General features: G+C 40.6%; 1 protein-coding gene across 3 annotated transcripts in view; it reads right to left on the reverse strand.

Annotated features, from left to right (window-relative positions):
• Nucleotides 1–27,856, reverse strand: part of LOC140741356 (inactive phospholipase C-like protein 2) — a 270,205-nt gene that overhangs the window by 49,195 nt on the left and 193,154 nt on the right. For all 3 annotated transcript variants that reach the window (XM_073071490.1, XM_073071492.1, XM_073071491.1), the window contains exon 5: nucleotides 7,281–7,390. In XM_073071490.1, the coding sequence (XP_072927591.1) occupies nucleotides 7,281–7,390 (110 nt within the window). The remainder of the gene's footprint in view (nucleotides 1–7,280; nucleotides 7,391–27,856) is intronic.

Consider the following 27,856-nt stretch of genomic DNA (forward strand, 5'->3'; position numbering starts at 1 on the left):
AGAGTGGTCAGAGTTAGAGTGGGGATTTTTAGACTTTGGGTCTTTGAGGCTTCAGTCAGAGGAGGCAATAAAGCTGTAGATAAGTATTCCCCCCCCCCCCCCCACACACACAGTTTATTGTTCTTCTTTCTTTATATTTGCTCAGTTAGAACGGTGGAGATGCCAGGCAGGATAGTGGAATGTTCCTCTTGCAGGATGTGGGAAGGGCAGGACTTCCAGGGTTGTGATCTCAGTATTGTTACCCATGCCAGGTGCTGGTGAGATCAGAAATTGGAAGACCGTGCAGTTTAACACGTGGCTAAGGAGTTGGTGTAGGAGGAGGGGCATAGGACTTTTGGATCATTGGGCTCTCTTCTGGGGAAGGTGGGACCTGTACGGAAGAGATGATTTGCACCTGAACAGGAGGGGGACTAATACCCTAGCAGGAAGGTTTGCTAGTGCTGTATGTTGGCTGGGGGTGGGTGGGTGGTGGAATGGTTCCCATCCCCCTAGAGTTGCAGAGGGATGGGAGCCAGAGTGCCAGAACAAATACTGGTGGAGACCTCAGACAAAGTCAGCAACCAAAAGGTTGAGCATGATGCGACTCGTGTCCTGAGCTGCGTATATTTCAATGCAAGATGTATCGTAGGAAAGGCAGATGAGCTTAGGGTATAGATCAACACCTGAAATTATGAGATTGTAGCCATTAGTGAGACTTGGTTGCAGGAGGGACAGGACTGGCAGCTCAGTATTCCAGGGTTCTGTTGTTTTAGATGCGATAGAGTGGGAGGGATTAAAGGGGGTGGGGTGGCATTACTAGTCAGGGAAAATGTCATGGCAGTGCTCAGTCATCAGATACTGGAGAGCTTGTCCAATGAGGCACGATAGGTGGAAATGAGGAATAAGAAGGGTATGATCATGTTAATGGGGCTATATTGTAGACCACCCGACAGTCCGCAGAACTTAGAGGAACAAATTTGTAGGCAGATCACAGAGAGAAATTATAGAGGGAAATCTGTTGGAAGAAACATAAGGTTGTTATAAGAGGTGATTTTATCTTTCCACAAATTGACTGGGACTCCCATACTGTAAGAGGACTAGATGGGATAGAATTTGTCAAATGTGTTCAGGAAAGTTTTCTTAATCAGTACGTAGAAGTCCCAATGAGAGAGTACGATAATTGATCTGCTATTAGGGAATAAGTCAAGTTATGTAGGGGGACACTTTGCATCCATTGATCATAATGCCATTAAATAGTAGGCAGTCGTCGATTCCAGGGGATCATGCGTTTGTGCCTCTGGTTGACTGTATCCTCTCTTGGGCGCAAGCCTGGGCGGGATAACGCCATTAGTTTCAAAGTAAATGTGCAAAAAGATAGGCCTGGCCCGTAGGTTGAGATTCTAAATGGAGAAAGGCCAATGTTGATGGTATCAGAAAGGATCTGGCAAGTGTGGATTGGGACAGGCTGTTTTCTGGCAAAGGTGTACTTGCTAAGTGGGAGGCCTTCAAAAGTGAAATTGTGAGAGTACAAAGCTTGTATGTAGATAACAGGTGTAGGGAACCTTGGTTTTCAAGAGATAGTGAGACCTTGGTTAAGAAAAAAATTGAGGTGCATAGCAAGTATAGACAGGTAGGAACAAATGGGGTGCTTATGGAGCATAAAAAATGAAAGAGAACACTTAAGGAAGAAATCAGGAGGGCTGAAAGAAGGCATGAGGTTGCTCTAGCAAGCAAGGTGAAGGAGAATCCTAAGGGATCCTACAGATATGTTAAGAGCAAAAGGATTGTAAGTGTTAAAATTGGTCCTCTGAAAGATCAGAATAGTAATCAATGTGTAGAGCCAAATGGCCTAATTCTGCTCCTATATCTTATGGTCTTATCAAATGAGCTTAGTTGACATTGTGAATACAGGAACATTTAGAACCAAAACCATTGCTGATTGCAGAACCACCTATTTGTCTTGGATGTGAGGGGAAATGAGACATGGTCACCTAGAGAACATGCAAAGAACATAGAAATGTACAGTAGAGCACAGATCTTCAGCCTAAGATGTATATGCCAACCATGATTTCAATCCATATTCTTACTATTCTACTCTATTATTTTTGACAACCAGCTGTCACTTTTAACCAAGTTCTTCTGATGCTGCCACCCACCTGATACCAGTAGATGGTGAAATCGAACTTGCTGCCCACGGTGGAAGTGAACTGGATAGGCTTACTGGGTGGGCTGCTGATGGAAGATGTGTTATAGAGGAAGTGTGAAACTGGCCTGTAGGTGAATGGCTTGTCACCATCTGCAAACTCTGGACCAACCTGTTGTCACAACTCCAAAGTTGCAATGCGTTTTACACTCTGACCACATTCCAATTGCTGATCCGTGACGCGTTATTCTGGCCCAAGATCACACACTGTATGTTGCAGTTTTCCTTTGGAGCAGGTGACCCATCTACAGGGATTTATTGACAAAAGCTGATAATCTCACTGAGACATTAAACCTCAATGTTGTGAGTTTTCTCAGTAGAAGATTTCCATGTAATCGTTTTCGTCACTTTAACCACTTTTCAGTTCAATTTGGATTTGGAGCATGTAACAGGATGTGAAATAACATGAGATTACACAGGAGCTTGGCCTTCAGATCAGATTGGTTCTAATGCAGTTCAGGGTAACCTCCTCCCTCTCTATCAAGCGTAAATGGAATTTGATAACCCAGATCAAAGTGTCCATTGGCCTTCTTCCGTGCCATAAATTTTTTTGATATCTGATCCTCTGATGCCATCCTTCATTCCAAAGCTGCTCTGAACATGGCAAACTGACAAGCTGTGTCAAAACTTTGTTAAAGGAGCACTAAGATGGTTGATGGGAGCCATGCAGTATGGCAGGGTGTTACATATGATCTACGTTTGTAGTTATGCCAGTTGCTACATCCGAGAGTCAGAAATACTCCACTCCTCTGCACTGAGCTCCCTCAACCTAGCAAATACTGTATAAACAAAACCTATCCCAAATACAGTCAAAATCTGATAACCCAGCATCCAATTGTACTGATGCTCAGTACTAGAACAGGATGTGAGCAAGGTAAAAGTGGGGCTTGTGTCCAGAGTCTGGGACTGGGAATGAGGACTGGGTTAATGGCTGGAGCTGGGATTGAGGTCTGGACTACCTGGGGTAAGGAAGGTGGCTAGGTTTACACAGGAGCCAATGTCACATTCACCTTAAACTCACCTGGTTCACTGGAAAATTTATTATACCACTGTGCTTCATAGAAAAACTGTGTTTGAGTATTAATTGCAGTAGGGAATGAGGTCAAAAGTCAAAGGAACATCTCTAGCCAATTTCTCTTTTAGTAGCAGCTTGCAAGGCAGCATCATAGAGGTAGCAAAGATGTTCATGGCATTAAAACAACCACATTTAACCAAGCAGTGTAGAAAATATATTACTTCAACTACACAGACTCTGCTGTTTGGAAATCTTTAACATAAAATAACATAAATTCTTCTTTTAACATGAAAAGAAAACAAAAATGCCTCAGAGCTGAACTGGCTGTGAAATCTGCAGTTCATGTTCTGTGTATAATTTGTTTACTTTTTTCAGTGTTTGCAATGTTGTTCTTCTTTTCACACATTGGATGCTTGTCGGTCTTTTTGTGGGGGGGGGGTTTACATGAATTCTATTGTGTTTCTTTGTTTTGTGGCTGCCTGTAAGGAGATGAATCTCAAGGTTGTATATGGTATACATACTTTGATAATAAATGTACTTTGAACTTTGAGGGTACCATTCTGCTTATTCTGCCACTTTGTTTAGCCAATCCAAAACTAATCTCACTGCTCTGCTCCCTTCCATGGCAGCACAGAAGATATGCCTGGTTGGGTAGAGGGTAGTCACCATTGTTGCTTATACATAAGCTTGAAGGAGGCCAGACATAAAAATCAGTGATCACCATGGTGGAGATTTCCATTTTCCACCATCAGCATCAGCTTTAGGAAATTCCTTTCCCCACCTTTCCCCACCAACAGTGAAATCTTCCGACTAGCTGAGCAGCCAGTCACATCAAAGAATACCGGAGAGAAACTCAAGAAGGAAAAAAATACCAAATTTTAACACATTTCATAGAAAGTCACAAAATGAAACATTATGATGTAAACTTAGAGAAAATAATAAACCCAAAACAAAGGATTAAGTTATTGTTATGTCTTCTAACTCAGAAACATAAAACTAATCAAAAGAAATACATGGACCAGAGAATAATGTGTGTATTCTGGTTCCATTTTTACTTTAGTGGTACGTGTATATATGATGTGGTGGCATAATGACATATGCCATTCACGTACTTTTACATATAACCTGTAATTAATTATTTAACCAATACAGAATGCTTATTAAAATATATTTACAGTATTACTCAAATATTACTGAAATATTAAATACACAACTGTTACTGTTTGTTACCTTCAAGCACATGGAATTTGAAATACTCTACTGTATCTCAAAAATTAAAGTTAGTGTTTGGGGCATAGATAAGTTAAACAGTAATCATGGCAGATGTAACATTTTCATAATTTGGATTTACAGCAAATAATACTTTGTGGTAAGTTGAAATTCTCAGCAGTTCCTCATAATACTGGAGATGATTGTAAGAGACTGAGTGTACCTGGACTTCCACATTTACTTGGTCAAATGCATCTCCCACAGGCTGTTGGCAAATTTCCTCTGTCATTAAGGAAAAAGTTCCTCTCTTCAGTTTTATCCCCACTGCACATTCTGGACCATAAAATAGAATTAATTATATGTAGTCTAAATACATTACCCCTATGTTCTGGGAATCTTAAGGATGTCACGTGGAGTAACTATTTAACACGTATGTATTTTAATTTCTGAGGCATAATATTACTGAAAGTATTGTGATTGGTCCAGCAAAATGAATGTGCAGGAGCATTAGAAACTGCGGAGAGTAGTGGACTCAGCTTAATACATTACAGGAACATCCCGCCCTGCCATCAGAAGTAGGCGTTGCCTCAGGAAGGCAAAATCTATCATCAAAGATCCCCCACCACCATATTAGACCATAAGACCACAAGACATAGGAGTAGTATTGGGCCATTTGGCCCATCAAGTCTGCTTCACCATTTAATCATGGCTGATACTTTTTTTTGTCCCCCTCCTCAGCCCTCACTCCTTGACCTTTTCCCTGTAACCTTTGATGCTGTCCAAGCAAGAACCTATCAATCTCTGCCTTAAATACACCCAACAACCTGGCTTCCAGAGCTGTCTGTGGTAATAAATTCCACAAATTCACCACCCTCTGGCTAAAGAAATTTCTCCGCATCTCTGTTTTAAATGGATGGCCCTCTTGTTCTAGACTCCCCCACCATGGGAAACATCCTTTCCACATCTACTCAGTCTAGGCCTTTCAACATTCGAAAGGTTTCAATGAGATCCCCCCTCATTCTTCTCAATTCCAGCAAGCACAGACCCAGAGGCATCAAATGTTCCTCATATGAGAACCCTTTCATTCCCGGAATCATCCTTGTGAATCTCCTCTGAACCCTCTCCAATGCCAGCACATCTTTTCTTAGGTGAGGAACCCAAAACTGTTCACAATACTCAAGATGAGGCCTTATAAAGCCTCAGACTCACAGCCTGACTCTTGTATTCTGGACCTCTTGAAATGAGTGCTAACATTGCATTTGCTTTCCTCACTGTCAACTCTACCTGCAAGTAAACATTTAGGGTGTTCTGCACAAGGACTCCCAAGTCCCTCTGCATCTCAGAGTTTTGGATTTTCTCCCCATTTAGAAAATAGTCTGCACACTTATTTCTACTACCCAAGTACATGGCCATGCATTTTCCAACATTGTATTTCATTTGCTAGTTTCTTGCCCATTCTCCTAATCTGTCTAAGTCCTTCTGCATCCTCCCTGTTTCCTCAACACCACCTGCCCCTCCACCAATCTTCATATCATCTGCAAATTTGGTAACAAAGCCATCTATTCCATCATCTAATCATTGATATACAGCATAAAAAGAAGTGGTCCCAACACTGACCCCTGTGGAACACCACTAGTCACTGGCAGCCAACCAGAAAAGGATCCTTTTATTCCCACTCGCTGCCTCCTACCAATCAGCCAATGCTCTAACCATGTTAGGTTAGTAACATTCCTGTAATACTATGGGCTCTTAACTTGGTAAGCAGCCTCACGTGTAGCACCTCGTCAAAGGCCTTCTGCAAGTCCAAATATACAACTTCCACTACATCCCCTTTATCTATCCTACTTGTAATTACCTCAAAGAATTCCAACAGGTTCATCAGGCAGGATTTCCCCTGAAGGAAACCATGCTGACTTTGTACTATCTTGTCCTGTGTCACCAAGTACTCCATCACCTCATCCTTAACAATTGACTCCAACATCTTCCCAACCACTGAGATCAGGCTAACTGTCTATAATTTCCTTTGTGCTGCTTTCCTTCTTTCTTAAATAGTGGAGTGACATTTACAACGTTCCAGTCCTCTAGCACCATACCAGAGTCCGATGATTTTTGAAAGATCATTTCTAATACCACCACAATCTCTAATGCTACTTCTTTCAGAACCCTAGGGTGCAGTTCCTCTGGTCTGGGTGACTTATGTACATTTAGGTCTTTCAGGCTTTTGAGCATCTTCTCTCTTGTAACAGTAACTGCACCCACTTTTCTGCCTTCACACACTACAACATCAGGCATCCTGCTAGTGAAGACTGATGCAAAATACACATTTAGTTTATCAGCCATCTCCTTGTCTCTTCTTATTATTTCTCTTGCCTCATTTTCTAGCCCGTTTTGCACTAAAACGGACTCTTGATTTTGTTTTAATTCTGTTTTTCTCTTGCATAATTTTGCATTCTTTATGTTTTTTGGGAATGTTGTGTTTCTAATGCTTTATGCCTGTGATTCTGCTGCTAGTAAATTTTTTTTCTTTGCACTTCTGCATACAGACACTTGTGCCTATGACAATAAACTCAACTTTGACTTTTGTGCCTTCAAGAGCAAATGCTGTACTTTGGGTTGGTACATAGATTTTTTATGCACTTTCTTTGTACTTCCATAGTACCAACAAGATTGTCCAATAACATCTGAAGAACATCGAAAGTCACACAGTATTATTGAAGTAAAGTAATATTATCTCCTTCAAAAAAGAATTTTTAATGGTGGATGTTTAATTACTATCATGATATAGAAAATGTTGGATGGAAGCCACAATGATTCACCCCACCATTTGGAAGTTCTGGGAGCTCAACAGATATCCAGACAATAGGTGTTACTTACTTTTAATACAGTGATGTTCCATGCAAAGCTCTCAAATGCTTTTTGAAGTTTCCGTCCTTTCAGGCCTTCCTTTGAACCAATATTATGAAAGTCTCCATGGAAATCCAGCCCTGTGCATTTGGAAGAATAAAACTCAGTCAAAGAGTGCCAGCCTCCTTTGGATGGATGACAATGAACTTCAATTTACTTTCTGACTGAGCAAGGTAAAAAAAAAGTCACTTGCAAGGTTTCCACTCAAACATTTCTCCCTTCCTGTCACATTGGGCTTACAGAGTGAATGGGCAATGGATGAACGATGTTAAATGAACATTTATGTTTAATCAGATACTGTACAATGGGTGGTGACTGGCTATGCACCAGTGAGGTCATTATCATTAGATATAAACTGCACTTTACATCAGACATAGCAGGTTACTTGTTGAATATCATAAAGATTACTGATGTTGCTTTCCTTTGTTTATGAGCACATGTATCTTACTGTGGAGTTCATATTAGTGCCCCATTTGAACTGGAGACTCTCCTGGTTATGTTGTGAACTTATCACTTTCTATTCATAATGTTGTCTACTTGCAAAGCATTAAAAACATGAGGCAGAAAATACAACCCTAGTTTAATAGGAAATAATTGTCCTGAACTGTTAGATTTTAGTACAGTTTTAGCAAAGCCAGTCTGTTCTGTTTCCCTACCCTTTCCTCAGAGCCTTGTAAATTATTCTCTCTAAAGTGCCTATCCAATTCCCTTTGGAAGTCCCAAAGGATGGCAAGTTCCATATCCTACCCTCTCAACTAGGGAAGTATTTATTCGCATTCCTCTAGTACTTGTGCCCACAATTTTAAATGTGTGTCACCCACCCCTTAAACCACAGTTAATGAGCAACTTCCTTGACTTCTGCTGTCTAAACCAGTCATGATCTTGCAGACCTCCATCAAATCTCCTCTCAGCCTTTATGGTCCAAGGAGAATAATCCCAGCTTCTCCATTCCAAGCCAAAAAGGGTTGAAAGTGTTTCATGAGCAGAGGAATTTTATGTTCTTTCAGTGGCATCACTGATCATCTTGGGCTGTTCCCTACAGACTTTTAATGGGCAGCAAAGACCACTGCCATCAGTCTGAATTCATTTCATAAAAAATTGAATATTCTGCTGAAATTAAAGGTCACTATTCTTTTTTCAGTCATAGTCATATGGCACAGAAACAGACCTTTCAGCCCACCTGTGTCCATGCTAACCATTAAGTACTAATCCAATTTACCAGCAGTAGGTCCACAGCTGTCAATACTTGACATTTAGAATGCTTGATTAGATACCTCTTAAATGTTCTGAGAACGTACAGTATCTCACCACCACCCACTCAGGCTGTGAGCTCCAGATTCATGTGAAAAAAAATCTCCCTCAGATTCCTTCTAAACTTCCTACCCCTTACACAAAACTTCTGATCTCTGAAGTTAGAGACCTCTGATACAGGAGATTCACCACCCTCTGTGATAGGAATTTTTTACATATCTCGCTGGTACAAATGGGTAGTTTATTGGGCATTTCCAAGCCAATCACAGCTGCTAGTCCTACAATCATTATCACTAAGTCCAGTTTCTTTTTCAAACTACAAACTGAATACAAATTCTACAGCTTTCCGTAGTGGGAGCTAAGCTTCGATTGTTAGCCCAAGCATTTGTATTACTTAACTTGTAACTTAACTACTGCATCCTTATGATGCAGGGAGCTGTGGTATGGGCTTGCCTCTTGCCTTGGGCACTGGCTGAACCTGCTGCCATATCACCATTAAGGCGTTAAGTATAAAATCTTTTTCAAAATTCTCAACATTAATTTTCTTCTGAGTAAACAAGGTTCCCTGTACATTATTTTTAAATTAATTCTGATGGTTCAGCAGTAATCATCAAATATTTTAATCAAGGCTGAATTATTCCTTTATGCATAAACCACAGATATCTTATGTGGAAATAATGGGCCTGTTCCTTTGATGCAGAGTCCATTGGCAAAGGCTACAAGCACAAACTCAGTGAATGAACTGGTTAACCACTGACAGCCAAGTAATTTGGTATATTTAAGATGGAGGTTGATAGGTTTTTAATTAACAAAAGTATCAAAAGTTATTGAGAAAAGGCAGGAGAATGAGGTTGAGAGAGAAAATAAATTGCCCCTAATCAAATGGCCTAATATCTTATGGTAAGACTAATTCAGCATTTCTGCAACTGAGTTGCAATGACCAGATACCAGTAGTTACAAGTTTTAGCCAGCAATAATCTGCAAGTGCTAATAGCCTGCTGTTATTAGCAAAGCACACTTTGGGCCCTTATATTGTACGATGGGGTGATTGATAAGTTTGTGGCCTAAGGTAGAAGCAGTCAATTTTAGAACACCTAGCACATTTATTTTTCAACATAGTCCTCCCCCCACATGTACACACTTAGCACTTAGCCCAACAGTCGTGGAGCATACGGATCCCTTCTTTGTAGAAGTGGTCCACAGCAGGGGTGATTGATAAGTTTGTGGCCTAAGGTAGAAGGAGATGAGTTATTAACTTCAAACTTTCTGCATAATCACTCAAACAGTTGAACCGCACGTGCATGTAACCAGAGTGTCTTGGACCTCCAGGTGGTCCACAGCAGGGGTGATTGATAAGTTCGTGGCCTAAGGTAGAAGGAGATGAGTTATAAGCTCTCATTACATGCATGTGCAGTTCAACTCTTTGAGTGAAAATGCAGAAAGTTTGAAGTTAATAACTCATCTCCTTCTACCTTAGGCCACGAACTTATCAATCACCCCATGCTGTGGACCACTTCTGGAGGTCCAAGACGCCGACTTCTACAAAGAAGGGATCCGTATGCTCCATGACCACTGGACTAAGTGTGTAAATGTAGGAAAAATAAATGTGCTAGGTTTTCTAAAATTGACTCCTTCTACCTTAGGCCACGAACTCATCAATCACCCCTCGTATATCAAAACAGAAAAAATAAGCAATCCACATCTGTTGTGGTTAAACACTTAGGAAGAAGAGGGCACAGGGATTTCTTGGGATCAACACTGAAGATCGTAGCCCAAAGATCAATATGAAGTTGAAGGCTGAAGGTCTGGTCTATGAGTCTGAGAGTCTGCTGGGGAAGTTGGAGGCCCACTGTCTGTGAGTCCGTGGCTCTACTGGAGGCTGGAGGCCTGGTGGTCTGTCCTGATGTTGGAGGACTGTCTGGCTGAGTGGGTGGGTGGGAGGGAGGGAGGAAAGGAGCTTGTTTTGCTATTATTGCTTTGTTGTGTGTTGTGTTCTGTGTTGTTCTGTGGGCATACTATGTTGGCACTGGAAGCATGGTGACACTTGCTGGCTGCCTTCAACACAGCTTTAGGTTGTGTTGGTTGCTCATGCAAATGACATATTTCATTGTATGTACAGTATGTTTCAATGTACATGTGACAAGTAAATTAATCTGAATATGAATAAATGAGTCATTGCTGCCTAAACTGACAACAATCCTCCACCATCTCACAAGTTAAGCAATTACTAGAAAGTGCTGGATAAAACTAATTTAGAGCTGCAAAATGAGCTTAGAATTAATCGAGAAAATAGGGTCCAACTGTTATTTGATTGTTGGTCTATGAATTGAGTACAGGAAACACATTTGTTCATGGTGACCCTTCTTACACAGGGCCAGATCCCTGACATCGCCATATCATGCATTTAATTTTCCAGCACTCTCAACCCTGGAATAAACTATTGATTTGTAGATGCATGGATTATGTTACCTTAATGTATCATATGATGTTGCTGAGTGTCACTACATTGCTGTAATAGATAAATGGTGAAAATAAGCACTTCCAGTAGGGCCTGACAAAAGACTTAATGCCTGAAATTTTACCCTATTCTATTCTCCCACAAGCCAGGCTAATATTTCCACCATTTCCTGCTTCAACATGTATGTGTTGCATGAATTAGTTTACTGATAAAGTAATTTATGGATATTGCCACAGAAAATGAAAATTGCTATAAAGGCCTGTGTAACAGCCACCGATCTTTATAATGAAATCTTCTCAAGACTGATGATGTGCATGCTCAACAATTCAGCACTTCAGTCATATTGTCATAATGAAAGACAAGGAAATAATGATTTTGCAAAGTGGTCTTGGCCTCCACAGTGTTGAAGGGGACTTTGCTAGATCTTGTCAGCCATGCAGAGTGTGAGATCCCCTCTAGTAGAAGAATGAATGGAAATAGCCCTTCCACACTGCACTGTTCACCAACTACACAACATTCTCTGGCTCCATGATAATTAGAACATCCTTTGTGAAAAGAAAATGGAAAAAATTAAAAAATAGAAAAAATAAAAAGAACATAGTGGCCAGGATTATGTTTTTCATTATTACTGATAGTAAACCTCTTCCATGATTAGTTGAAGTAGCATGAGTAATAGCACAAGCATCAGAAAATCTGCAGATGCTGGAAATGCAAGCAACACACACAAAGTGCTGGTGGAACGCAGCAGGCCAGGCAGCATCTATAGGAGGAAGTACAGTTGACGTTTTGGGCCGAGACCCTTCGTCAGGACTAACTGAAAGAAAAGATAGTAAGAGATTTGAAAGTGGGAGGGGTAGGGAGAGATCCGAAATGATAGGAAAAGACCGGAGGGGGAGGGGTGAAGCTAAGAGCAGGAAAGTTGATTGGCAAAAGGGATACAGAGCTGGAGAAGGGAGAGGATCATGGGACGGGAGGCCTTGGGAGAAAGAAAGGGGGGGAGCACCAGAGGGAGATGGAGAGCAGGCAAGGAGTGATTGTGAGAGGGACAGAGAGAGAGAAAAGAGACAGAAAAAAAGGGTGGGGGAAATAATAAATAAATAAATAAATAAATAAATAGATAAATAGATAAATAAATAAATAAGGGATGGGGTAAGAAGGGGAGGAGGGGCATTAATGGAAGTTAGAGTTAGTAATAGCAAATGAGATCCAGATTTAGGAAAATATCTTTTTTTGAGGGGGGTGGAGAAAGAAGATTTTGAATAACCACAATTTGAATTTATGGGTTCAGAGATCAAATTTGCTTCTTGTGAAACAATTCAGTAAATTTAAGTTGCATTCATATTTTGTCTCTATATTATCAACATTCAACTTTATTTGCAATATACTTTTACATGTATTAGGGATTTACTGTGGTATATTGGTCAGGGCGCTACACACAACACAAAATAACATCATTCTAACATTCTACCATTAGAAAGAAGAGAGATTATATAAAATAAAGTTAGAGGTTATGGAATAAAATGTGCACAAACACATAAATACCAGCATGTATTTACAATTCTAAACAGCAGTATAAAAAGTGGATTAAAGTGTTTTCAATGCAGTATAATGACTGAGGTAATAGAAAGAGGATAGTACGGAATGGGAGTCTAACTAGAATGGTTAATCAGATTAACTGCCTGGGAGAAGAAACCTTTAAGAGCATGATATTTTTCTTTTAATAGTCCTATAGCACTTTCCAGAAGGGAGCTTATGGAAAATGCAGTGTGCAAGATGGGTAGTGTCCACAATGATTTTTCTTACCTGTGTCTTTATCCTGGACACATACAAATCCTGCAGTGATGGTAGACAGCAACCAGTGACCTTTTCTACTGACCTGATAGTTTTTTCTATCTTGTGAGAGGATGCTGCACCAAACCAGATACCTTGGTACTTAGTTTATTATTGTCACATTACGGCCTACAGAGAGGAGGTGGAAGAGCCTAATGTCTGGTGCCAGGTAAATAACCTCTTCCTCATTGTCAACAAGACAAAGGAGGTGGTTATCGACTTCAGGAGAACTCGCACCACTGACAGCCCTCTTTACATCAGCGGCACAGCGGTGGAAACTGTGACCAGTTTCAAACCCCTGGGAGTGCTCATCACACACAACCTCTCAAGGTGCCAGAGCACATCCTACACAGTCAGGAAAGCTCTGATGCCCATACTTACTGAAGAGAGCTCAACTTTGCACATGAAACACATAACCAGAATAGGCATCAAACTGATCAAAAAGTATCCCTATTCCCTGCATTGTCAAAGTAAATAATGCAAAGCAGAACTGACAGACAAACTCTGGAAAATCAAAAGAGACACAAGAGATGGTGGAATCTGGAGCCAACAACAAAGTGCTGGAGGAATTTAATGGGTCAGTAGCATCTGTAGAGGGTAAAAGACAGTCAATGGTTCAGGTCAGTGGTTTCCAGTTCCTTCTACAGATGCTGACTGACCCACTCAGTTCCTCCAGCAATTTTGTTTCTTGCTCTGGAAAATCTAATCTGGGAATTTACTACTGAAGTATTATTCATAATATTTCTTCTACCGATCTGATAACATTTTCTTTAATTGATTTCCTTTACAAAATGTTCTCAGATGTACAAGAAAAAAAAGAGAGAAAAAATTGGGGAAAACAATCAGCAGAGAGAGAAAAAAACAAGCTGTGAGAATAAGTTAAAGGAGAAAGGCAGAGCAAAAGAGGCGGATCCTTTCAAAGGGATAGGGCCTGCATTTCTTTTCGCACTGCTGCTACTGAGCTGTGTTAAGTGCAGAGGGTGTGCCATGAAATAAAAGTGAGAGCAAATCTAAATATTGTTCTATCTTTATACACACACATAATGTCCCATTAATAGGTTGCATTGGGTATTACAGGATATGATGTCATCAAGTTATTAAAAGACTCTCAGTTTTCAATGTGATGGTTCTGGTATGAAATGGACACATGCTTAATAAAAACTGAACTGAATAATTGGTGGCTGTTATACAGATCTTTATAGCAATATTAATTTTTTGGAGCAAAATGCATGACCATAATACAAAGGAGCATAATTAGACTACTCAGCCCACAGAATCTGCTCCACCATTCCATCATGGCTGATTTATTTTCCCTCTCAATCCCATTCTGCTGCCTTCTCCCCATCACCTTTGTTGTCCTTACTAACCAAGAACCTATCAACCTCTGCTTTAAATATGTCCAATGACTTGGCCTCCACAGCCATGTGTGGCAATGAATTCCACAGATTCACCACCCTCTGGCGAAAGAAATTCCTTATTATCTCTATTCTAAATGGACGTCCTTCTATTCTGAGGCTGTGCCCTCTGGTCCTAGACTCCACCACAATAGAAAATATCCTCTCCACATCCACTTTAGCTAGGTCTTTCAATATTCTATAGGTTTCTTGACTCCTCAGTCGTCTTAATTCTAGAAAGTACAGGCCCAGGGCCATCATAAAGTAATCTATAAATTATTTCATCGATAGAATAATTCAGTTTGACTCATATGTGTTGAAAATGTGAAATTGAAGGTGGAAATATTGGGTTTTCAGAATGCTGGCTAGTAATTTCACAATTATGTTTGGTTAGAATTAAGGCTTCAAGGTTAATGTTTTATCCATTAAAGATATCAATTGAGGTGGCTTTTACCCATTAATGTGAATGGGACAATGTTGTGTACTAACTAGTCACTGTGCATCTTAGATTAACTTTCATAAAGTCCTAATTACCTTAAGATTGTAAAACGCTTGAGATAAATGCAAGTCTCGTCACAAAGCAGATGGCTTTCCAAGATTAACATCATCTTCATATCTGGGAAACCATTCGAGCTTCTCTCCTGGTCCGGTGCAGAATATCAGTATAAATTGCCTGACAGGAATTTAACATCGTATCTACTCTCTTCGTGACAGCGTCAGTTTAACTATATCTCTATAGATTGTGCTGCTTTGAAATCTCCCCCTATTCTGTCCAGGGATCAATCATCAAAAGTCATGGTGCCCTGCACGATCTCCTTGTTGTACTGTTTCTTTACATTTGAAAGACAGTATCTGTTGTTCAAGCATCTTGTTTATTCAATCTGAGATATTGGTCCTTAATTTCCTTAATCAAAGCTACATCATTAATGAAACAGATTACAGAGCTCAATGCAATCCTTTTACTTGTTTTATATCAAACGACTTCCTTTTGGAACTTGTCGCCACAGCAACCGAAAGTTAGTGACGTGCTATATTCCTAAGTGGAATGATTATTTTCTGATATTGCATATGACATCAATCTCACATCCATCATTTACATTAATTGCCTAAACAGATTCTGAATTTGTGTTTCTTTTACAGGCTACCTGTGAGTAAAGAAGAAAAAAATGTGTGCAGAAGTACGAACATCTTAAAATAGGAGCAGGATTCGGTCACCTGCTCATTCAAGTCTCCGTTAATCCAATGGCTGATCTCATCGCAGGCAAGGGAGTGAAATGTTGAGGTCAAATTCCCTTCAGTCAACACTGAACTGATTCCACAACCTATGGACTCACTTGCAAAAGGACTCAACAACCCGTGTTCTCTGCATTATTTATTTATTTATGATATTTGTGCTTTTTTGTCTTCTCTTGCATATTGGTTGTTTGTCAGTCTTTGCGGGTAGCTTTTCATTGATTCTATTGTATTTTTTGTTCTACTGTGAATGTCTGCAAGAGTATGAATCTCAGGGTAGTATATGGCGACATAGATGTGCTTTGATAATAAATTTACTTTGAACTTTGAAATTTCTATATCTTAGACTTGTGTACGTCTGTTGACTGGCTCTGCAAATCTCCAGCACAGAGAACTCCAGAGGTTCACGGGCCTCAGAAGGAATCTCCTTAATCAGTCTTTTGATCAGCCCTTCTTCCTGAGAATTTTTGACCCAGCTCCAAACTATCATAAACTCCAGGAAATAGAATCTAGCAAAACTACTTCCAGGAGAGGTTTGAAGTTTTCTTTTAATTAAATGAGCAAATTACTTAACATTAGAAAAGCAGTGATATATTGAGATAGAAACACCGAGGGCACCTTGGTAGTAGGTCCAATCAGAGTTGCAGAATTAAATACTATGTGTTCCCCGATCTTACTTGAGGAGATGTGGTAAAGCAGAATGAAATTATTCTTAAAAGCATTTCATAACGTGAGATCAATTTGAAATATAAAATTTGATCTGAACTACTTAAATATTAGTGTGCTTTGGGGAATAAATAAGGGCTATAAATTTCTGTGGAAATGATCCATAAGGCTTTAACTTTGAGGTATTTTCATGTGCTTCAATAAAACTTCAGGGCGTTGTTCATTAACTATTAATGTTTGGTTTCAAGATTGCTGCGAACGGTCTAGTTTTGTTCTACTGCATATTTATGAGCCGTATAGCCGGTTCCACTTTATTATGTTTTCAAATATTTCTCCTAAAACATCAGGCACTACAGCATCTCATTCAAACCCCAAATACGAGTGTGCCCAGCGAGAAGCTAGTATCTCACTCGGGTGGAAACAAAGCTGAATTCTACTTTCTCATTCGGAAGTACTGAGGCAGGGTGCGGTACCCACGTCAGTGCGATATACAGACTGAAATTTTAGGGACAATTTGTCACAACCAGCCACTAAGACAAAAAATATTATTGCAATATTAGTCTTAAGCAAAATAATGATGTAAGTATTAATTGTTACTTTTTGGAATTATATCCAATTTGTGTCTTGTTGATAAGAAGAGTGCCTTCAATGCTGTAAAACAGTCACATTTACATTGCTTGAAGCAACAAGAAGAAATAGAACATGCAACGTACAACATTACAGCGACATACAAGCCCTTCGGCTCACAATGCTGTGCCGACTTTTTAGTCTACTCTAAGATCAGTCTAACCCTTCTCTCCTACATAAGCCTCTATTTTCCTATCATCCATATACCTATCTAAGAGTCACTTAAATACCCCTAATGAATCTGCCTTTATTAGCACCAAGTTGTAATGTGTTCCATGCACCTACAACTTTGTGTAAAACCCTGCCTCTGACATCCTCTTTCTTCCAATCACCTTCAAATTTTGCCCTCCCATTCTATCGGCCATAAGTATCTACTTACAATTCCAAATCGGATTATGCTGGAGAAATTCATCAAGTCAGGCAGCACCCACAGAGAGAGAAAAAAACAGGCATTGTTTCAGGGCAAACAGAGAGAGGAGAAATGGGCTAAAAATTCTATATCTGAATGCACAAAGTGTCAGAAATAAGGCGGATGAGCTTGAAGCCCAGGTGCGAATGGGTAACTATGATGTTGTTGGGATAACGGAGACATGGCTGCAGGGAGATCAGACCTGGGAAATGAATGTACAAGGGTATACGTGCTATCGTAGGGACAGAAATGTGGGCAGAGGGGGTGGGGTGGCCCTGTTGGTGAGGAATGAGATTCAGTCCTTTGCAAGGGGGGGACATAGGGTCAGGAGAAGTAGAGTCTGTGTGGATAGAACTGAGGAACAGTAAGGGCAAAAAGACCCTAATGGGTGTTGTCTACAGGCCACCAAACAGTAGCTTGGATATTGGGTGCAAGTTGAATAGGGAGTTAACATTGGCATGTGGCAAAGGTAATGTCGCAGTAGTTATGGGGGATTTCAACATGCAGATGAACTGGGAGAATCAGGTTGGTGCTGGACCACAGGATCGGGAGTTTGTAGAGTGCCTACGGGCTGCATTCTTGGAACAGCTTGTACGAGAGCCGACCAGGGACAAGACTATTCTGGATTTAGTGTTATGTAATGAACAGGATTTGATAAGCGATCTCGCAGTAAAGGAGCCACTAGGAGGTAGTGATCACAATATGATAAGCTTTTATCTGCAATTTGAGAAGGATAAGGGCAGCTCGGAGGTGTCAGTGTTGCAGATGAATAGGGGAAACTATGGAGCCATGAGGGAGGAGCTGGCCAAAGTTGACTGGACGGATAGCCTAGCAGAAAAGACAGTGGAACAGCAATGGCAGGTATTCTTGGGAATAATGCACAAGGTGCAAAATCAGTTCATCCCCCAGAGAAGGAAGGATTCAAAGGGGGGAAAGGGGCCACAGTGGTTGACAAAGGAAGTCAGAGATGGCATAGCATTAAAAAAAAGGAAATATGACAGAGCCAAGGTGAGTGGGAGGACAGATGATTGGGAAGTGTTTAAGGAACAACAGAACTTAATTAAAAAGACAATACGGGGAGAAAAAATGAGGTACGAACACAAGCTAATCAGGAATAGAAAGGAAGATAGCAAAAGCTTTTTTAGGTATGTGAAGAGAAAGAAGATAGTTAAGAACAATGTTGGGCCCTTGAAGAATGAATTGGGTGAAATTGTTATGGGAAACAGAGAAATGGCAGAAGAATTTAATGAGTACTTTAGATCTGTTTTCACTAAGGAAGACACAAGCAATCTCCCAGATGTATGGATGGGCCAAGGACATAGGGTAACAGAGGAATTGAAACAGATTGACATTCGGAAGGAAACGGTGATGAGAAGACTGATGGGACTGAAGGCTGACAAATCCCCAGGTCCAGATGGTCTGCACCCTAGGGTACTAAAGGAGGTGGCCCTGGAAATTGCGGATGCATTAGTAATCATTTTCCAATGTTCCTTAGATTCAGGATCAGTCCCTGAGGATTGGAGAATGGCTAATGTTATCCCACTTTTTAAGAAAGGAGGGAGGGAGAAAACAGAGAACTATCGACCTGTCAGCCTGACATCGGTGGTGGGAAAGATGCTAGAGTCCATTATTAAGGATGAAATAGTGGCATATCTAGATAGCAGTGATAGGATTGGGCCGAGCCAGCATGGATTTACCAAGGGTAAATCATGCTTGACTAATCTGTTGGAGTTTTTCGAGGATGTAACCAGGAAGTTAGACGGGGGAGATCCAGTGGATGTAGTGTACCTCGATTTTCAGAAGGCATTTGATAAGGTCCCACATAGGAGATTGGTGGGTAAAATCAAAGCTCAGGACATCGGGGGGAAGGCATTGACATGGATAGAAAACTGGTTGGCAGATAGAAAGCAAAGGGTAGCAGTGAATGGGTGTTTCTCGGAATGGCAGGTGGTGACTAGTGGGGTGCCACAGGGCTCGGTATTGGGACCACAGCTGTTTACCATTTACGTCAACGATTTGGATGAAGGCATAGAAAATAACATCAGCAAATTTGCTGATGATACTAAGCTGGGTGGCAGTGTGACATGTGATGAGGATGTTAGGAGAATTCAGGGTGACTTGGATAGGCTGGGTGAGTGGGCAGATACTTGGCAGATGACGCTTAATGTGAATAAGTGTGAGGTTATCCACTTTGGGAGTAAGAACAGGAAGGCAGATTATTATCTGAACGGTGTAGAGTTAGGTAAGGGAGAAATACAAAGAGATCTCGGAGTCCTTGTTCATCAGTCACTGAAGGTGAATGAGCAAGTGCAGCAGGCAGTGAAGAAGGCTAATGGAATGTTGGCCTTTATTACAAAGGGAATTGTGTACAAGAGCAAGGAAATCCTCTTGCATTTGTACAGAGCCCTGGTGAGACCATACCTGGAGTATTGTGTACAGTTTTGGTCTCCAGGGTTAAGGAAGGACATCCTGGCTGTAGAGGAAGTGCAGCGTAGATTCACGAGGTTAATTCCTGGGATGTCTGGAATGTCTTACGCAGAGAGGTTAGAGAGACTGGGCTTGTACACGCTGGAATTAAGGAGATTGAGAGGGGATCTGATTGAAACATATAAGATTATTAAGGGATTGGACAAGATAGAGGCAGGAAATATGTTCCAGATGCTGGGAGAGTCCAATACCAGAGGGCATGGTTTGAGAATAAGGGGTAGGTCATTTAGGACAGAGTTAAGGAAAAACTTCTTCTCCCAGAGAGTTGTGGGGGTCTGGAATGCACTGCCTCGGAAGGTAGTGGAGGCCAATTCTCTGGATGCTTTCAAGAAGGAGCTAGATAGGTATCTTATGGATAGGGGAATCAAGGGATATGGGGACAAGGCAGGAACTGGGTATTGATAGTAATTGATCAGCCATGATCTCAAAATGGTGGTGCAGGCTCGAAGGGCCGAATGGTCTACTTCTGCACCTATTGTATATTGTATATTGTATATTGTAAAATGACTTTTCATCAAAAAGCATTTTCTGTTTTCTCAGCACATTGGAGTTGTTTGTTCTGACCACTGTTCCTACATTATGGCCATTTTCTATTCATCTTCCCTGGGAGAAATTTGCAGAGCCTTGGAGAGCATAAGTGACTATATAATTAACACTCAAAAGTGACAATAGACTAATGAGCTTCATTTTGTGCTTCAGGCAGCAAAATGAATTATAACATGGCCTGTGTGAAGTCACTGAACACTCCGTCTGCTAAGTGTTAATAAAAGTGGAAACCTGATTTGCTGGGATCAGTTTTGGTGCTATTTCTTTCAGTGGAAAACTTTGTTTATGTGATTTTAAGCAACTCTAGGAACAGTAGTCCTCATCCATCTCTAATTGCCTCACCGTTGAGCGCATCTCCAAGGAGCGCTACCGCAAGAAAGCAGCATCAGTCATCAGGGACCCACCATCCAGGCCATGCTCCCTTCCCGCTACTGCCATCAGGCTCCTGAACCAGTGGAAGTAACTTCACTCACCTCAACACTAAACTGATTCCACAACCTATGAACTCACTTTCAAGGACTCTACAGCTCACATTCTCAGTAGTACTTATTTATTTATTAATTATTTGCACATTGGTTGTTTGTAATTTTTTTTCCTTTGATTCTGTTGTATTTCTACTGTGTATACCCGTAATAAAATGAATCTCGAGGTGACATACTTGTACTTCGATAATAAACTTACTTTCAATAATGGACTTTAAAAGTTTTTTAACTTTGAACTGAATAACTTGCTGGACGGTTAAGAGAGAACCATACCAGTTGCAAATAGTGATCTCCTTTCCTGAAGGAACAGTGAACCTGATGGATTTTTACAATAATCATTACGAAGAGTGTTATTTTTCATTAATTTAAATTTTAAAAATTGCATACACTGAAAATCTGAAATAAAATACAAAAATGGCAGGAAAAACTCAGCAGATTAGGCATTTTCTTAACTTTAAATTCCTTCGGTTACTTTAAATTCCTCAGCTCTTGGCGAATCACATATATCCAGAGGTCTGGACTATTGATTTGGAGAACAAAACACTGCAGATACTGGAAATTTGAAACATTAACACTGGTTCCTTTTCCATAGATGCTGTCTCACTTCCTGAGTGGTTCCAGCATTGTCTATATTTTATCATTCACTTGGAGGCGACTCCAGAAGCTTAACCACCATGTTACAGAAACACCAGCACAGCCATGAATAGTTTAAACTTAATGCCACTTCACTTAACAGCAGCACTTTTACCTAACACAGAGGGTTGTAGATTTAAGCTTACTTCTGATCTGGGCCCATAATACAGGAAACTCCCATGATAGGTCGATTCCGGAGGTGACAAAGTTAACCTATAAGGCGATATTGAGTTGTTTGGGACTATACTCACTGGAACTCAGAAGAATGAGAAAGGGTCGTATACAAGCATAGAATTTTATGAAAGGGATAGATAAGATAGAGGCAGGAAAGTTGTTTCCAATGGTAGGTAAGTAAGTCTAGAACTAGGAGACATAGCTTCAAAATTCAGGGGAATAGATTTAGGATGGAGATGAGGAGAAACTGCTTTTCCCCAAGAGTAGTGAATCTGTGGAATTCTCTGCCCAGGGTAGCAGTAGAGGCTACCGCATTAAATATATTTAAGACACAGTTAGAAAGCAGGGGAATTAAGGGTTACGGGGAAAAGGCAGATAGGTGGAGCTGAGTTCACAGTCAGATCAGAATGATCTTATTGAATGGTTGGGCAGCCTCGAAGCCAGATGGCCTATTCCTGCTACTGTTTCTTATGTTCTTACTGTATGTTCTAATTCCATACCACAATAACCCTACTGTGTCAAAGGTACCATCGTTCAAAAGATACCCTTTATCAAGTCCTTGTAGATACAAAACCTAACCAGCTTATTGAAGATAGCAGTACCTTATGTTCTGTTCAGCATTCCTCCTTCTCATAACTTCATCAAGGACAGATTCACTGACCACAGACATTTGCTGTTTGTAGGATTTTGCAATGCACACAATAAATAAACTCTTCAATGATTTTTTGTATATGAAATTGAGTTCACTAATCCATTACAGCATAACAATAAATGTTGCCTCAATAGTGTAAAATCAGTTGCAATAATGAACAATAGTTTTAGTTTCCAAAAGCCAAGCTCCGTTTGGTGTAAAACCCCAGTCTGTTAGAAACAAGCAGGCTTCCCAATAACTGACTGAACATATTTAAAATAGAATAGCTGCCAGATAAAAACATAACTTTAGATTTGAATAATGGTTTTTAAGCTGGAAAAACCAGCACTTACCAAATAAGACAATAAGATCATAAGAAAGAGGAGCAGAATTAGGCCATCTGGCCCATCGAGTCTGCTCTGCCAGTCAATCATGGCTGATCCTTTTTTCTATCTCCTCCTCAACCCCAGTCCCTAGCCTTTTTCCCCATAACCTTTGATGCTGTCCAATCAAGAACCTATCAGTCTCTGCCTTAAATACACCCAACAACCTGGCCTCCACAGCTGCCTGTGGTAAAAAATTCCACAAATTTACCATCCTATGGCTAAAGAAATTTCTCCACATCTCTGTTCTAAACAGACGCCCCTCTATCCTGAGTCTGTGCCCTCCTGTCCTAGACTCCCCCACCATGAGAAATATCCTTTCCACATCTACTCTATCTAGGCCTTTCAACATTCAAGAAGTTTCAATGAGATTCCCCTCTCATCCTTCTAAATTCCAGTGAGTACAGACCCAGAGCCATCAAACATTCCTCATTCGATAACCCTTTCATTTCCAGAATCATCCTTGTGAACTCCTCTGAACCCTCTCCAATGCCAGCACATCATTTCTTAGATGAGGAGCCCAAAACTGTTCACAATACTCAAGGTGAGGCCTCACCAGTGCCTTACAAAGCCTCAGCATCACATCCCTGCTCTTATATTCTAGACCTCTTCAAATTAATGCTAACATTGCATTTGCTTTACTCTCCACTGACTCAACCTGCAAGTTAACCTTCAGGGTGTTCTGCACAAGGACTCCCAAGTCCCTTTGCATTTCAGAATTTTGGGTTTTCTCCCTGTTTAGAAAATAGTCTGCACATTTATTTCTACTACCAAAGTGCATGACCATACATTTTCCAACATTGTATTTCATTTGCCATTTTCTTGCCCATTCTCCTAATCTGTCTAAGTCCTTCTGTAGCCTACTGGTTTCCTCAAAATTACCTTCCCCTCCACCAATCTTTGTATCATCTGCAAACTTGGCAACAAAGCCATCTATTCCATCATCTAAATCATTTATATACAGCATAAAAAGAAGCGGTCCCAACATTGACCCCTGCAGAACACCACTAGTCACTGGCAGCCAACCAGAAAAGGATCCTTTTATTCCCACTCACTGCCTCCTACCAATCAGCCAATGCTCTAACTATGTTAGTAACTCTCCTTTAATACCATGGGCTCTTAAATTGGTAAGCAGCCTCATTTGTGACACCTTGTCAATGGTTTTCTGAAAGTCCAAAAATACAACATCCACTGTATCCCCTTTATCTATCCTACTTGTAATCTCCTCAAAGAATTCCAACAGGTTCGTCAGGCAAGTTTTTCCCTTGGGGAAACCATGTGGACTTTGTCAATCTTGTCCTGTGACTCCAAGTACTCCATAACCTCATCCTTAACAATGACTCCAACATCTCCCAAACACTGAGGTCAGGCTAACTAGTCTATAATCTCCTTTCTGCTGCCTTCCTTCTTTCTTAAAGAGTGGAGTAACATTTACTATTTTCCATTCCACCAGCACCATTCCAGAGTCCAATGATTTCTGAAAGGTCATTACTAATGCCTCCACAGTCTCTAACGCTACCTCTTTCTGAACCCTAGGGTGCAGTTCATCTGGCCCGACTGACTTATGTACATTTAGGTCTTTCAGCTTTTTAAGCACCTTCTCTCTTATAATAGTAACTGTACTCACTTCTCTTCCTTCACACACTACAACATCTGGCACACTGATGCAAAATACTCATTCAGTTCATCTGCCAACTCCTTGTCCTCCATTATTATTTCTCTGGCCTCATTTTCTAGGGATCCTATATCCACTCTTATTTCTCTCTTTTATTTTTTATATACTTGAAAAAGCTTTTACTATCCACTTTGATTTTATTTGCTAGCTTGCTTTCATATTTCATCTTTTCCCTCCTAATGATTCTTGTAGTTGCTCTCTGTAGGGTTTTAAAAGCTTCCCAATCCTCTGTCTTTTTATTAATTTTTGCTTTGTTGTATGCCCTCTCTTTTGCTTTTACATTAGTTTTGACTTCCCTTGTTAGCCATGGTTGTACAATTTTTGCCATTTGAGTATTTCTTTGCTTTTGGAATAAATCTATCCTGTATCTTCCTCATTTTTTCCCAGAAACCCACGCCATTGCTGCTCTGCTGTCATCCCTGCCAGCATCTCCTTCCAATTTACTTTGGTCAACTCCTCTCTCATACCACTGTAATTTCCTTTACTCCACTGAAGTACTGCTATGTCAGACTTTACTTTCTCCCTACCAAATTTCAAGTTGAACTCAGTCATATTGTGATCACTGTCTCCTAAGGGTTCTTTTACCTTAAACTCCCTAATCATAGCTGGTTCATTACATAACACCCAATCCAGTATAGCTGATCCCCTGGTAGATTGAACAACAAACTGCTCTAAAAAGCTATCTTGTGGTCATTCAACAAACTCACTCTCTTGAGATCCATTTCCAACCTGATTTTCCCAATCGACCTGCATGTTAAAATCTTCCATGACTATCATAATATTGCTCTTTTGAAACACCTTTTCTGTTGCCCATTGTAATTTCTGGTCCACAACCCAGCTACTGTTGGGAGGCCTGTATATAACAGACGTCAGGGTCCTTTTACCCTCGCAGCTTCTTAACTCAACCTACAAGGGTTCAACATCTTCCGATCCTATGTCACATCTTTCTACTGATTTGATGCCATCCTTTATCAGCAGAGGCACACCACCCCCTCTGCCTACCTTCCTATCCCTCTGATACAACGTGTAACCTTGGATGTTCATCTCCCAACCACAACCATCCTTCAGCCACGGTTCGGTGATGACCACAACATCATACCCAACAATCTGTAATAGTGCAACAAGATCATTCACCTTATTTCTTACATTATCTCATTATTTGCCAGCACTGTAAGCTGGTTAACACTTTGTTAAAGTATCTTGTGATCATTGGCTTTAGATCACCATGATATATATCAGTCTCTAGACAGAGAAACACACCAGCTTCCATTTTTCTTTAGTATCCTATTTCTAGCAACACCTCCTGTCAAAGTTGTCAAGATAATGCAGCAATGAAAGAAAGTATAGTGATTTAATCAATGACTTGTAAAGAAGCAACTTTCTCAAAAGGATGCACAGGCCTATTTATAGCTTTGAGTTGTGCAATGTTTTGATTACACCCCCTTACTTCAGAAAATAACTTTACTGTAAATAAATCCAAAACAGTTCTGCTTAAGAGCAGGAAATACTGGAAATTCTCAGCAAGCCAGGCAGTACCTGTGGAGGGAGAAACAAGGATAACCTTTGAGGTTGAAAAGTTCTAATTTGGCAGATGCTGCCTGACATGACAAATATTTGCAGCATTTTTCTATTTTTATTTCAGATTTCCAGCGTCTGCAGGATTTTGCTCTTTGATTAAGTAAAGTCAAAGTAAAATTTATTATGAGAGCACATACATGTCACCACACAGAATCCTGATGTTCTTTTTCTTGCGGGCATACTTGGCAAATCTATAGAACAGTAACTGTAAACAGGATCAATGAACCACAACTGTGCAAATGCAATTATAAATAAATAGCAGTAAATTATAGGCAGATGGTTAAATTGGTGAAAAAAACGTAAAATCTCTGACAACCAACCTACCTTCCAGGAATCAATTTACAATGATTGGGGTTAATTCCTAGACAGCACTGACCCAAATACAATGAAACATAAACATTCAGATTTCAGTTCTCTGAAGACTCAGGGGAGAAACTGAATGGTGTTGGAATAGGTGTGAGCTGGAATCATAATGGAGGATTAGCATGCACTTGTCTCACTGGGTGCAAGATATACAGAAAATGTGGATTCCACCTCTATATCAATGAAAGCCTTAAATACAATGACCCAAACTGTACGCAGTACTCCAGGTGTCCTCTCATTGAAGTACTGATTAGCTGCAAACTGTGTCCCATCCCTCTTGAAATAAACAAACATCCCAAGTGCCTTCCTAATTACCTGTTACAATTTTGTTGAGGTGGGAAACAGCCAAAAACCATTCATTATTACCCATCCCTGAGTGTTATTGAACTAAGAGGTCCACTGGGCATTTTTCAGTAAACTGTGGATCGGGAGTCACATTTGACAGGTGAGAACTCCTTCTCCTAAAATATTATTTGTGAACATTTGTTGTAATTCAATCATTAGCTCTTCTTCTGTTATTTAGTTAACTGAACCTAAAAGGGGTGGCATGGTAGCATAGTGCTTAGCATTCCAGTATTACAGCACGAGCAACCCAGGTTCAATTCCCACTGCAGTCCCCATGACCACATGCACTTCCTCCAGATACTCCGCTTTCTTTCCACATCCCAAAGACATATAGGTTAAACTGGTTACCCGGGTGTAATTTGGTGGGGCGGGCTCATTGGACTGGAAGGGCCTGTTATCATGCTGTATCTCCAAATAAAATAAATAATAACCACTCCAGCTATGATGGTGTTTGTCCCAGGGTCATTAGTCTAAACTTCTATGTTGCTGAGTTTATAAGTAAACTTTCAATGCAACTATATTCCAATTTATGCGGTGTAGAGTTGCATCAGTAATTATCTGACCTTGACACCTTTCAGCTTGAGATTCTTTTTCGTAGATTATCGCCTTGTGAGTTCCTGAGATCCCAAGAGTGATGTCGCCTGGAGCTTAGCTCCTGGTGGGGTCACCCATGGCGGTAAGGTCAAGGGTGAGGTTCCAGACAAAGACCAATCCAACCCAGTGGATCTGGTGGAAGAGGATGACACATCACAATGACAGTGAAGCCAGAGGAAGGATGCAGGACAGTCTCCAGTCACCCTGACCCCAATCTGTCAAAGACTGTGTGGTGGCATCATCCTCCCCACATTAAACAAAGTCATGATCAGCTGTTCGCACTACTACTATGAGATTGAATGGTTTTGTCACTCAAACTCTTGTTTTCTGAGTGGCAGTTCTGCTTTCTCCTCACATTGCAATCACCCTCTCCCTGACTGATGATCTTCCCCCCCTTCTTTTCTCACACTGCCAACCACCACACTCTACAAACACAAAACCCATCACTCCTTTATTTTCACCAGTTGCTCCTGGAGGGCCTCAACCCACAAAAAGATGGTAAGGAGTGAAAGATTCAGCAAACCACAGAAACGATGATATCCACTCGAGGCTGTAATGCAACCTGCCTCCAGCATATTCCAGTCAGCCTTTTAAATGCACCTCTTCCAGCAAACCAGGCCTCTCCTAATCTCTCAAGTGGCTCTTAATCTCTCAAATTTCCTTGAGACATTTTGTGAGCAAATTCAGAAATCAAAGGTGCAAATGGACTTGGGAGTCCTAGTGCAGGATTCCCTTAAGGTTAACCTGCAGGTAGCAAAGAAGACAAATGCAATGTTAGCATTCATTT

Source organism: Hemitrygon akajei, chromosome 18, assembly GCF_048418815.1.
Source record: "Hemitrygon akajei chromosome 18, sHemAka1.3, whole genome shotgun sequence".
NCBI lineage: Eukaryota > Metazoa > Chordata > Chondrichthyes > Myliobatiformes > Dasyatidae > Hemitrygon > Hemitrygon akajei.